This window comes from Physeter macrocephalus, chromosome 9, assembly GCF_002837175.3.
Source record: "Physeter macrocephalus isolate SW-GA chromosome 9, ASM283717v5, whole genome shotgun sequence".
NCBI classification, from domain to species: domain Eukaryota; kingdom Metazoa; phylum Chordata; class Mammalia; order Artiodactyla; family Physeteridae; genus Physeter; species Physeter macrocephalus.
In genome coordinates this window covers 79,107,928-79,121,860 of record NC_041222.1, presented here as the reverse complement: position 1 = coordinate 79,121,860, position 13,933 = coordinate 79,107,928, and the positions used below count along the sequence as shown (strand labels likewise).

Below are 13,933 nucleotides of genomic sequence, written 5' to 3'. Positions count from 1 at the left end.
GCTTGCCACAACTAGAGAAAGCCCTCGCACAGAAACCAAGACCCAACACATCCAAAAATATAAATTAATTTAAAAAAAAAAAACCACACATTCCTTCGCCCCCCAAAAAATCAATGCGGGGCAGAGGGGGGGGGGTTCTTTAAAAAAATAATAATAATAATAATATCTGAGGCAGCGACTATGTGTGAGATGTTCACAGCCACTGCCTCTAATTCGTATAGCATCCTGCAAAGCTAGGCGTCTCCCCACTTCCCAAAGGAGGGGGCCGGGCCGTCCCACGCTACGCACCGCCTCTCCATCGGCCTCGGCACCCGCGTCAGCGTTTGCATCTCAAATCCCCATTCTGGTCTCAGTATTGCACCTGCCGGCCTGCATTAGCCTATTCTGGCATCGATTAAAATTTGCCCAGAATTATACAGCACATTGCACACCCACAGGGGAGAAAAGGGCCCACAGCGCACCCTGAAGGAACTTTTAAGCTGGCTACATGGAGTCATACAAGAATATTAACAACACAAAGCAAGGATGGAGCATGGACGGACGGGGCAGTCTGTGGTCATGACCAGTGGAGTGCTTCAGAGAGCAAGTCATTTGGCTTCTGAAAGGGAGAGATCATTGTGGAGAGATTTATTCAGGAGGTGGGACCCAGGTCTTCAGATCACATAAGGTCAGACAGTGTAAGAGAAAGAAGGCCATTTCTCAGGAAGGCGGTGTTCACAGAGGTGCCAAGAAGGCTCGCAGGTTAGGCTGAACCACAGCCAGGGATGTAACTGGAGTGTGATGGTGGGACAAGCTGGCCTTCAGCTGCCCCGAGTGCCAACTGATAAGAGATGCTAAGGTACCTTGGGCATTAAAATGACCCAGTGTAACAGCACATGGAGAAATCCGCATTTATAAGAACCCCTCCCAGAAACCACTAACATGTGACAGAAGCAGTTCTTCGTTCCACCTCCTGGGATAGAGGGTGAGACCCAAAGGGCCTCCTGGAGTCAACACAGGTCACCAAACAATATTTTAACCATGACAGTCCTTTTCACTGCAGGGACTTGTTTCTACTTGAAGGGTGTGCAAGTTCAGGGCCAGAGGTGCATTATTCAGAATCAGAGTGGAGAGGCCAAGGGCTGTCAGCAATGGGTCTCCCCCATGACCCTTTTCCCACAGGACCTCCCTTCCCCAAATTGGTAAACAGAAAAAAGAATATCAAGTTGCAAACCAAGTTATTAGCATGCCTGGAATACTCACATGTCTCAACCAGTCCTGCTGATGTTATCTATATTTGTTTAACTCTTGACTTCTGATAAAATTCTTTTACTTGGTATTCACAACAGCCATGAAATAAGCACTAGGCCTCTCATTTTATAGATGAAGATCCTGAGGGTCAGAGATGGTAAGTGACCTATTCAAGGTTATACAGCTAGCAAGTTCTACCGCCAATTTTGGACCAGAATATCTGTCCAGTGGTCTGTTTGCTCTATCACTACTACAAATAGTCATAATACTTTATAAAGTTCTTTAGAGTTGACAGAGAGCTTTTACAGTACACCTGGGCAGCACACACACTAATATACATAGACACACACACACACACACACACTCTCATCCTTGTACACACATACTCTCTGTTTTCCTAAAAGTAAAGTAACAATAGTAATAATCAAAATACTATATCCTACTTGTTTAAAAACCCATCCTCCCTCCTCTAGCTATGGACTTTGTCTTAGACCATTTTTAAAGTAAGTGAGCAGCTATTATGTAGATTACTGCTAAAGATATGTGGATGAAGTTTTAAATCATAGATGTTGGTTTGTTTATAACTCACTGCTTAGAACAAGCCTGCTTTTGTGTTAAACATCTGCCCATTTTCATTTTCCACTGCTAAGCTCCTGCCTCTCTACTCCCAATCTTCTCTCAGTGACACATGAAGCAGCATCTTTCCTGTATGTCCATCTTATGCCAGGATTTGCTTTCAGGAAGTGGCTATTTCCTGGCAGACGTAAAATTCACAGGACTTGAAAAAAACTTCGAAATAAAAAAATCAACCATTTACTGCATTTTTAAACAAAAGCAAAAGACCTATCAGACAGATCGGCATGTATACTTTATTTTTTAAAAATCCCCAACTCCCAGTTTGTCAAAGCACTTCTTTCAAATTCATAGGTCACACAAATTAAATCATTCAATAAACAATTTGTCAATTAGTCTTGCACAGTGGGGAGAAAATTATACACAGAAACGTAGAATGAGCCAAAATCAAAGCAAAATCTAGTGACAAATGAGCAAACTGCTCTCCATTGCAGAGGCAGAGGGCCTGTCATCGCACCCACGAAATAAAGATCACAAACTCCCCCGCCAGCCACAGGGAGGCCTCATTATTTTTCCTTCTCATAACACATAATTCTACCAAAAGATCTTAATGAAAATAAGGTCAACATACTTAATCTATAAAGCAGTCATCTCACCTACTTTTAATCATCTTTCTTTATAAGAGAATTCATATAATCAGGCCACACTACACAAACAGAATTTAAACATACTTTTTTGCCTTTTTCCCCTGCTCCCAAAGGAAAACTCCATGTACCACTCATCTTGCTAAAAACCACAGGAATAAAGTGACTTAATTCTAGTTAAACCAAGTATTTCAACCACATACTCTTAAACCTTAACATTAAACATATCCATGAAATATTTTTGAGAGCTTTCCTTCCTACTTATTCACTCAGTAAATCTCCTATATATAGTAAGCTCCCCCTAAGCACAAGTTCCCAGTGATGTTCTGAGTCCATACTAAATGTATACAGATATATTTTGATACAGTAACTTTTTAAAAATTGCTTTTGTTCTGAACTATTACTTGAACTTGAAAAAATTTTAGTTAAACTCAACTTTCACAATTCTCACAAGGTCATCTAAGGTGTGGGTATTTTTGAATTTCCTTTTCATGGAGAAACAGGAAGCACTGAATCAGGACATCAGGTGTATACGGAAAAATACATATTTTGATACACATGTAAATAAATACATACCTTTTTGTTTGTTTAAAGATCCTTTTGTCTACTTGACTCACAATACAAATACACTGCAGTCAAATTTCTTATGATGAATTTAAATTTAGGTGTGAAAACTGGGTTTTCTGCTCAAGTTAGACCAGAGCATAACACACACTGTCAAACCCCCAGTCAAGGGGAAACCCATCCAGCCCTTAGAGGCCCCCAAAGAAATCGTTCTTTGTTCACCTGGAACTGAAAGACTTCTCATTCAGAATCACAGCTCCTGCAGCAATGGAAGTATGCTCTGAATCCAGATAGCCATATTAGACTCTCAACTCGGGGTGTGTTAAAAATTTAACATCGTGAATGAAACCAAAGCAACCACTGACACCAACTGGGTAATTAAATTCCTGGTTCAAGGAAGTTTCAAAATCCAAACCCAACATCAACATCTGGCAAGTCTCCATGTGTGACCTACTGATACTTGTGCATGTTATTCTGAAAATTCAGAAAGAGGGAAAGTATTAAGCCTTTAAAAGCCTATTAATTAGTTTGTACTCTCGGTACACATAAGGGCTAACTCACAGTTAACTGGAGCTAACTCCAGTTTCAACTCTATCTCAGCTTTTGCCTCATTGTCTCAGAAGGGCAAAAGCTGACAAGCGTTACTGCAGACAACTAAATCTATTCTTGTCCAGGGGTCTTGATCAATACACTCTGCATCATAATCTAACACTGAAATAGCTTCTCCACCGCCAGCCCCTTGTTTTAGGTAGTTTATTTCTGGTCCCTAGTCCTTGCTGGGTTAGTTAACTCTTTTCTCTATAATTTGCACATCTCCTGGAAGGACGAGGGAGACGCCTGAATTCAAACTGCATTTGTTTACCGCCCATTGCCCGCAGTATTGTGCATTCCCACAACCCAGAAGCGTGCGCTTCCGGCACCCCCAGTACCTGCCAAGTTCCTCGCCGGTGTCGTAGTAATCATCCACGTTTTCCTGCCTGAACACGGTCATGATAAACTGTCACGCTTCACGGAAGCCCAGCGCACTTCAGCTCCGCTTCCCAAACCATCACCACCGTTCCTGCGCCTCCGTGGGCCCCTCATGCATCAGTCAACAGTCCTTTAAAAAAAAAAAAAAAGGCAATAACAACAATAAACTGACAACCCCAAAACGAAGTACGCCTCCCCAGGGCTAAGACTCGCTCGCTGAAGACCACCTCTCCGGAGTTGCCGCACCCCGCCGGGTGGAGAGGAGCACTCTTTGTTAAACCCGGGCCAGGGACGCCCCCAGCCCCGCATCGCCGGCACACGCGTGGGGCCGGACACAACCGCACCCCAAGGTCCGCGTCCCCAAAAGCAGGGCGCTCGGCACGGATCAGAACCCGCTCCGGAAGTGGCTGGCCTCCCCGCCTCTCCTTTCTCTGCACACACGCCCACCCAGCTCCCCACCTCCAGGGGCGCAGCGGAAGAATGAAGCCCTCGCCGGGGCCGAACGCGCCTCGCTGGAAGCATCCCTCTCCTATCTGGAGCGGCGGTGCAGCCCCCGCGCCACCTCTCGGCTCCCGCACCTCCCCAGCCGCCTCAGCCACCTTCTCTCCTCCCTCGAGCCAAGCAGTCCCCAGAGGCACATTCCTGGCGACTCCAGCTCCGTTACCCGGCCGACCCGGCGTGCGGCCGCCCGGGGGAGCAAGGGAGGGAAGGGAGCGGCCGAGGGAGGCGCGGCCGCCCGCTCCCGGTCTCCGCGTCCCGACACAAAGCGCCCGGCCCGCGCCACCTGTTCCCACCCGGCCCGCGGCGCTGGGGGCATCTCCTGGCTGCGATCCCCCTCCTCCCCTCAGTCAAGTGTACCCCGCCTCGGCCTTCCCGGTTGCCCTGGGCGCTGCCCGGGCCAACCCCGCCGCGCCGCGGCCGCGAAAGCAAAAGCAGGCGGCGGGGCCCGGGAGGAGACGGGGAGCCGCGAGCGGCCACTCACCCGGGCGCCCGGGAGCTGCCCGGGTCTCTCCGGGGCGCTGTCGGAGGTCGACGGTAGGCGCCAGCGCCGGGGACAAGCGGGGCGGCGGCGGGAGCGCAGGGAGGCAGCGAGTGGGGGCGCAAATCCCGCGCGTCCGTCCGGCGTCGGCGCGGCCGGGCTCTCCCGCTCCTGCTCCGGAGCAGCCCCTCGGTTCCTCGCCGCCTTCCGGGCGGAGGGAGGCCGGCAGGCGGCCAATGGGGACCCCGCGGGCGGGCTGGCGACACGGCCCACCCACCTCCGAGCTGCCCGGCCGGGCCGGCGCTGCGGGTGCTGCACGGCGCTGGCTGCTCCTCCCCGCTCGGCGCTCTGGGCTCGCAGGCGCGCTCTACCGCGCACACCCCCGCACACACCCACTCACCCCACACCCGCGCCAGGAGCTCAGCCAGCGCGGCCGCGCGCAACATGGGCGCCCCACCTGTGACACGCTGCTACGCTGCCCCCTTCGGCGGGGCTCCAGAGAAATGAGATTCCTTCATCCTGCAGAGGTGTCCTGAGCGCCCCGCGTGGTCCAGGCACGGTGCTCGGCACCGGAAAATCACAGAGACCATAATAGGTTTAAAAAAAATCCCTGCCCTCTTGAAACTTACATTCTGGTGGAGAAGCTAGACAATCAATACGTAAACGAATAAATGAGATCATTTTAGAAGGGATTGGTTCCATGGAGACAATACTGTAGGGTAACGGGATAGAGAATGACAGGGCGGGAATGGACAGCATTAGAAGGGATTTCTGTTCAGGATAGGTGTTTGAGCTGAGATCTGAACTGTAAGAAGATATGAAACCAGAGAAGAAAGGTTTGAGGTCTCAGAGGCCCAACGCAGCAACAGAAACGAAGGGTTTATGTGTGCAGTCCAGTACAGTATTGTCCATTGATGAGTTGAAATGTGATTAGTCCGGAATGAGGTGTGCAAGAAGTGTCAAATACATGTGGGATTCCAAGACTTGGTATGGAAATAAGGAGGAAAAAAATCTCTTGAATATTTTTATATTAATATGAAATGCATGTTCAAATGATAGTATTTTGTACATAGTGGGTTAAATGAAATATATTATTAAAATTAATTTCGCCTTTTACTTTTTAAAATGCAGATACTAGAAAATATGGTACCTATGTGGCTTACAGTTATATTCCTGTGGACCGTGCTGGTCTACACTGGAGACCCTTATCCATTCTCTCTACTTCTTACCCCAGGCCCCCACCAAGCCCTGGCGTTCAGGGGGAACAAAAAGGATGTTTCCCCATAGGGACTGCTGGGGATCCCTAAACAGAGAAAAGCTCCTATAGGGAAATTTGCCTTACTGCTGAGAGTTACAGAAACCGGTATATGAACGCTCTGAGATTTCATATCCATTCCATCGTTCAAATTTCCAGATTTTCTAAAATGAGATGGTTTAAACTCTCTTTAGTTCAATAGAAATTCTTGGGAGGAAAAAAAAAAAAGAATGCCCCTCAGATCTTATGTCAGACCCTCCTCTTAAAGAACATTTCGTTCAATGGCCCACAGGAAGGGCACACATTCATGATGATGGAATCAAGGGAAGATTCCAAATTGGGTGGCGGCATCAACCTTAGTGATGGGTTTGAGAATTAATACAAAAGGATCTTGAGAGGTGAGATATACAGTCAAAACTAACAAAAAACGTGGTTCATCTAGGGGAAATGCAAATGAATACATCTGTTGGCGGGGGATTAAAAACACAGATACTTGGAAACTTAGAAAGTGCTTATTGATCACTGCTTTAAGGGTAATATTTTCCTGCAAAATACATGTTTAAAGTGTGCTTTCCAAGGCAATGAGAAGAACTGCCTCTGTTTGGAGACTAGCATGTCTTCCCTATTCGACATGCTGATCACAGGAGATTTTCTGGAGTAGTGAAAAAGAGCAGGGACTTGGGAGTCACACATTTGGATCTAATAGTGGTGGAACCATTTAACCCTAGCTGTGAATGACCCTGGCTGTGTCCCTTACCTGTTAGTTTCACGTCTGTACTAATTCAGGAAAGCATTTTAGAGATGGAAATGTGCCCCAAAATTCAATGAAGAAGCAGAGTCTAATTCTCCTCCCCGTGAATATGAGTTGTCTGTAGTGGCTTGATTCTAAGAAAATGTAGTAGAAGTGACACAGTGTGATATCCTTCTAAGGCTGGGTCATAATGTGTTAGCGCTTCTGCCTAACGTTCTCTTTCTCTCTCTCTCTCTTTTTTTCTGTTGCTTGCTCTCTTGCTCTCTCCACTCACTCGGGAAGCCTTCAGCTGCCATGGTTACCCTGGGGCTGCCATGTGGAGAGACCATGTGGAGAGACCACAGAAAGAGAGAAGCCCAAGGAAGCCAGCTGTTCCACCCTACCCCCACCCGCAGCTATTTGTGTCTTCACAGCCCAAATTCTGCCAGCAGAATAAATGATTGCTGCTGCTCTAAGTCATTATTTTGGGGTGGTTTATTACGAGGCAATAGATAACATGTAAGAAAACTTAATTCTTAACATGTACCAAATGCCAGGCAGACTAAATTATTCTCTTGCTTTATCTTCAAACAACTCTGTAAATTGTTTTCTCCACTTTATCCTTCTTAGGCTTAGTTTCACCACCTGCAAAATGAGGACAATAATAGACCCTTGTGTATTCCTCAGAGTTGCTGGGAGATTCTAAAACGATAATGCATGAAACAGGGCTTTTTACATTATAAAATATATCAGAATGTTGGTATTATATTTTCTATCATAGTCCAAGCAAGAAGAGCTCTGAGAGATATTTCTCCTATGGAAGACAATACTATAATCCTGATATTATGAGATTCAAGCTGGAAAGGACTTCCATGAAAAGAACTTGAATATGATATGAACTATGGCTTATGATAATAATGGTGATAACATTTAAAACAGACTCCAGTATAGAATTTAGGACATTATTTTATAACTGTGTTAGTCAGGGTAAAATAACTGCTGCTATAAAACTCCACAGATCTCAGAGGTTTGACACATTTAAGGTTTATTTCTTGCTCTCAGCACAGAGGTTTGCAGAGATTAGAGAAAGGGCTTCACTCCACATAGTCATTCAGGGACCCAGGCTTCTGCCCTCTAATGGATCCATGGCTCCTCAGTGCATTGAGTTTCTCAGTTGATCCTTTTCATCTATTGGCTGACGAGAGATGAGAGAATCCAGAGAGGACTGGAGTTTTTTTAGTGGGTCAGGTTTGAAGTCTAAGGCTTAACCATTTCTTGGGCAAGATGTTCTAAGATTAATCAAAGTGGAACACACTAGCTCAGTTCACCTTTGGATTACTTTTTAATAACATGCCTTTGGCTTTTATCAAGGGCTAATATTTTTTAATGACCCCATGAAGAATGTTTCTGCACCTGTGGTTTCCATGTTGAAGATATTGCCAATTATGCAGTTGAGTGCCTCTTATGTAGACAGTCACATGATTGACCCTAATTCCTCTCAGCCCTGAATGCTAAGAGAACTCATTACTACTGACCAAATGATGTTTCTTTTTTGTCAGACAATGAAAATTGTAGAGCTCATTTGTTCTCCATTCTCCAGAGTGAGAAAGCAAGTGGCAAGATCAGAAAATGTAATCCTCCAAGTTACGGCCAATTTGCCATATTCTCTGAATAAGCTTTTATTGTCTAATACATATTAGATACTAAGGATGCAAAGATAAATAAAATATTCTCTGTCCTCGAGTAACTCAGTCTAGTGATGGAGACTGAAGAACAAAGAGACAATTCTATTAAAGTGTGGTTGTGCTAGATATAATCCATTTATTTCTCTAGATGTATTTTCTATCCTTCTCCACACTTACAGGTCTGCAGGCTGAGCTGTAAGATTATTTTAACTCATTTCCTTGTGTTCTGGCTGCAGGTTGGTTTGGCCAATGGGGAACCTGGCATGGGGTCAAGGAGAAGGGAGAAGAATGAGGCCAGGGTAGTTACTGTCCTGCTTTTCTCACTGCAAGTTTGCCTTGGTCACTATCAAACAAAAGTCACTGCTCCTCACCAGATAAACTTTTCTATGTGACTTTCTCTGTCCAGGTGCTGGTAACCACTCTCTCCCCTACTCTCTTCAGACCTAGAGTTGGTGGCAGCTCCACGTTATCAACCTGGGGTTCCTGCCCCATCCCTTATTGCTCTCCTGCACCTCTCCCACACCTCCTTGAATCATCCTAATTTCAGTGTGCCGTCTCCTTCCTCTGCAACCCTGACAGACTGCTGTGGAAACACGAAGGGAGGGCACTTAATTCAGATAAAGGCCAGGGATGGAGGATGGATAGGGACAAGCCTGGGGTTTCAGGGAAGTTTTCTGGAGGAGTTGACAGTCCCACTAAAACATGCAAAAGAAGTTTAAGAGTTAGTAGAATAAAATGGTGGGTGATGGGGTGGTGGATTGTGGGGTTGTAGAGGTGGGAGAGAAGGACAGCTAGAGAGAGGAAAACAGTGAGGATGAAATCATGGATGTGAGAAAGATAATGGCTCGTTCAGGAATCTGTAAGTAATCAGAGTTCAGTCAGTGAAATGTCAAGAGGTAAGAGTAGAGAGGGGAAGGGTCTTTTGCACTGTGTCCAGGACTTGGATGAGAGCGGAGAGGTAAACCAAGGGAGATGTTTGCACTCTTGTCCATTGTGCTTGGCACTTAGGTCTTCACTCCGAAGACTCTTTGATACCCAGGGTGATTAGTGCTAATTTGGCACATCTTTGGAGATGGTGGGTAGAGAAAAACAATGAGAAACTTTAATGAGGTAGAAATCACAGGACTTGGTACTAGAAGAAAAGGACAGAGTCAGGGCAATATCCAAATTTTTGGTTGAGTGATTAGGTAGATATTGCTGCTATGTGGGCTGAAATACAGATGGACAGGCTGTTTGGGGAAAGAGAAGATGAGGTCAGTCTGGGAGATATGAAGTCTGAGGTGCCCATGGGGCATCTAGATAATGTCCAGGTGGAGTTGGGTACCTATGGGATAGCAGAGGGTAATTTTTGTGTACACCAGAGGAGCTTCAAGCATGAAAGTAGATGAGGCCATTTAGGAACAGGATGAAGGACTAAAAAGGAGAGTGCTAGGGGCAAAACTCTTGAGAACAGAAGCATATTAACTCAAGCAAATACAGAGGGGCAAGTATGCCTCACCAGTAGCTATAGATTGCCTGTTAGTCTGCTGAGCAGCTATGGGTTTTACTTGTAGTTCTTGGAGTCAGAATGGGTACCAGCAATGAGTGGTGAATTAAGACCTCATGAATATTGAATGCCTTATAAGTCTCCTGTATGTATAGTGCATCATAAATATTTGCTGTCTTCCTGGTCTAATAGGTTACTAACTTCCTTATCTGTGCTTAACAAATCTCGCGAGTTTCATCCATCCCATTTATTTTCTTGTTTTCTGTAACAGAATTGAATATTCACAAACAAAATATCAAATGCACATTACACAACTTCTGAGCTGTGAGCTGTTTGAAGCACCTCTCCAACCCCTTCTTCCACCATTGTACCAGACTCACAGCCTTTTTGTAGTGCATGGGTTTAAAGATTAGGGCTTGACATTACCTGCCTGGCCCTCTGCACTGGAGTATGGTACCCGGAGTTTAAGACCCCATGGCATGGATTTTGCCTGCTTGTCTACACCTACTTTCCCTCCGACTCAGTTTCTTTCCAATTTTTATTTATTGTATCCTGTGGTATTGAATGCATCGCTAACCCTCATTAAATCCTTTGTAAAAAAAACCCAAGAGGGATGTAAATAAACACATACAAATCACTGACCAGCACCTGAAAGGCCACAGGAGATTATAAACATCTGGGGATACAGATTTGCTTTGGTCCTTAGCCTGATTTCTTTTATGCCTGGCCCAATTTCTTTTAGGTTCAGACACTACCTGAAGCAAAAGATTGGTAACACTGAACAGCATTCATAAAACTCATGGCCCAGAATGTCAGCCAGGTTCCTAACTAGAGGTACACAGAGCTGTCTCTAGGCACTGTACATGTCACTTATTTTACTATTAAATGCAAATGTAGCATTCATATAACACGTATGCTTCTCTCTCCACAGAGTTCCTGCTATTGGATTTTTAGTGCAGTTAGCTACCAGATTCTACATTTCCCCATTTGCATAAAATGGATATACTTGGGATTATATCCATTTGGATATAACAGGGAAGGGGAAGAGTGGAATATTCAACAGAGTTTCTGTTTTGTCAAACAAACTTAAAGCAAGACTGAAAGAAAAGTCATCCAGAAGAAAGAAGTCAACGTTATTCATCCATTAGAACTGGATGTACAAATCATAATTACAGATAAAATCTAAACCTACAGCCACATTGATTTAGTGAAGGTATTTCTATTTATTTTCTACTGCTTCTAACTTTTTTTTCTCTGTTGGTAACTAATGAATCTCTTTAAAACCATCAGACAATATCATTGATTTCTATTTATTTTCCTTTCAGAAAAAAATTATGGTAAAAGTATTTTGGGTCAGTATCAAAATTTGTCTTTTTTGGGGACACAGAGATATTAAATATTACAGGAGATTCAATATCAATGAAAGCCTCCAGGTTTCTTGGCATGGTTTCATGAAATACAAGTCCCATTACTCAAGCCAGTGAAGTGATTTACAGCCTTATTCATAGCAGTTTGTTAGGGTTTATAGAAACGTTGTTTTTTAAAAAAGACAAACATAATAAATTTTTCCAGAGGGTTTTGTCAGTCTGAAGATTTGCAAATAAAGCAATAATCTTTGACCCTTTCAGTGCTGTATTCTCATAAATTTACACACCTATAGAAAATTGATGTTTTTTGTTTAGACTTAATTAGTCCAAATATATTCTTTTCAAATAACTGTATAAGAATAATGGGCTTAATTTAATTTGTTGTTTAAGTATTTCTGCCATTTTCTCTTAATTTTAAGAAATGTCGGGGCTTCCCTGGTGGCGCAGTGGTTGAGAGTCTGCCTGCCGATGCAGGGGACACGGGTTCGTGCCCCGATCCGGGAAGATCCCACATGCCGCGGAGCGGCTGGGCCCGTGAGCCATGGCTGCGGAGCCTGCGCGTCCGGAGCCTGTGCTCCGCAACTGGAGAGGCCACAACAGTGAGAGGCCCGCATACCAAAAAAAAAAGAAAAAAAAAAAAAAAAAAAGAAATGTCGGATGATGAAAATTTCTGAGGAAATACCACTTAAGAACACTACACTGGGTTTATAACCTCCTATGAATTCAGAATTACTTCTAGTAATTTAATGTTCACTCATTGATTTAATAATTTATTGAATGGTAAGGATAATGGTGAATAAGACAAACCCAGCGAATAATGACTAAGAAGTAGCCACGTTTTATATTTCTGTAGAATCCTCTTAAAGAAAGGATCTACTTGGTTCTTCTGAAATTTCCTGCTTAAGTTTCCTAGAAGAAATCCCCCCGGTGGAGCTCTCCAGCCACAATCAATGAGAGTAGTTCCTAATCAAGGTTATACAATAAAAAAGACACAATAGTTGAAAACGCATTTCCCACCTCTTCTGCAGACCTCCACGCCACTCCCATCTCTCCAGTCTACCTCACTATCTTAATGTTTAAAAAACACAGATTCCCACCCCACCATCCTATCCTAACTTTTTGCAAAGGTGATTAATTTTTCAAACATTAACTAGATTCTTTCATATATTAAAAAAAATTTTACATTTTGGGGGAATTCCGTGGCAGTCCAGTTGTTAGGACTCTGCACTTCTACTTCAGGGGACATGGGTTCAATCCCTGGTTGGGGAACTAAGATCCTGCATGCCGCAGAGAGTGACCAAAAACAAATTACATTTTAATTGACTTAAGTATGTCTTAAATGACTTAAATACATCTTTTTAAAAATGGGTTTTGCCCATTTGATTTGCAAAATCAAATATTTTGCAAATATTTGATTAGATATTTGATTTATATAAGCTTTTAAAATACTTGTAGGCCCCTTGAGTGTTAGAGGTCCATGTTTTTATATCTTTTAGAATATCTCAAAAAGCTAGCACTAAAAAAGCATGGTACTAGGCACATGATGGCACACAGTGAAATTTTTTCCTGGATTAATTGCCTTTTGGTGTAATTAATTGGCTACAATCATGTTCTGATATACAAACAATTTTTGCTTTTAACCAAAATGCATTCCAGGAAACTAGAGCATCATGAAGCCCATGGTGTAAACATATAGCACTTTTCCATGGAAAGAATGCAATAATTGGAGGTTGTACTACTGACTAAGAAAAAACTATGACAGTAAACAAAAATACGTCATAAAAGCCAAGGCTCAGCAACAATAACTCCATGAAAATACAAAAGAGTAAAATTATGCTCCAAGCCTAATAAAATGGGCATAAATGCACTGTAGGCATCACCACAGCACTCCACCGTTATAGATACATGTGCGTATACATATGTATATCACATAAAATGCAACTTTATAGTATAAATTCTAGTTAAAGTAGTATGCTGAATAATATATGCATTAATTAAACAGTTCATCAACAATAATTGTGCTTATCTTCTTAGAGTTTGGAAGGACTTTGGGGGATAATTGACATGGGCCAAATTTCCAATATCTGTCCAAGAATGTTTGAGCTGATTCCCCTTTCTCTCTTAGAAAAGTTCCTTAAAGCAACAAGAAGCTTTGAAATTCATCAGTGCTGCTTCAAAGGATGGTATGAGGTTATGAACATGTGTTACTTGCTGACATCAATGGCTGCTACACAGAGAAGTATTTTTTTAAGAATCTCAAATTTGACCCAAAATCTCTCCCATTCACTGTTTGCTGCTTCCTCAATTTATTTACAAATTCTGTTTATTGTGAAATATAAGGAAAGCTCCCAGAAAAGAATACACAACAGCATTTTCCAGTTCATTGGAAAACTTTGAACTTATAATAGTAGTTTTATGTATTGTAATAGAGTTATCAAGAAAGGTGTATAA

General features: G+C 43.4%; 1 protein-coding gene across 1 annotated transcript in view; it reads right to left on the bottom strand.

Moving 5' to 3' along the window:
• The window catches only part of DAPK1 (death associated protein kinase 1), a 218,518-nt gene extending 213,436 nt beyond the window's left edge, over nucleotides 1-5,082 (bottom strand). Inside the window, exons 1-2 of the mRNA XM_024132927.2 lie at nucleotides 4,963-5,082; nucleotides 3,941-4,110 (exon numbers count right to left, since the gene is read on the bottom strand). Of these exons, the coding sequence (XP_023988695.1) occupies nucleotides 3,941-4,002 (62 nt within the window). The 5' untranslated portion in view covers nucleotides 4,003-4,110; nucleotides 4,963-5,082. The remainder of the gene's footprint in view (nucleotides 1-3,940; nucleotides 4,111-4,962) is intronic.
• Between the last annotated feature and the right edge of the window lie 8,851 nt (nucleotides 5,083-13,933).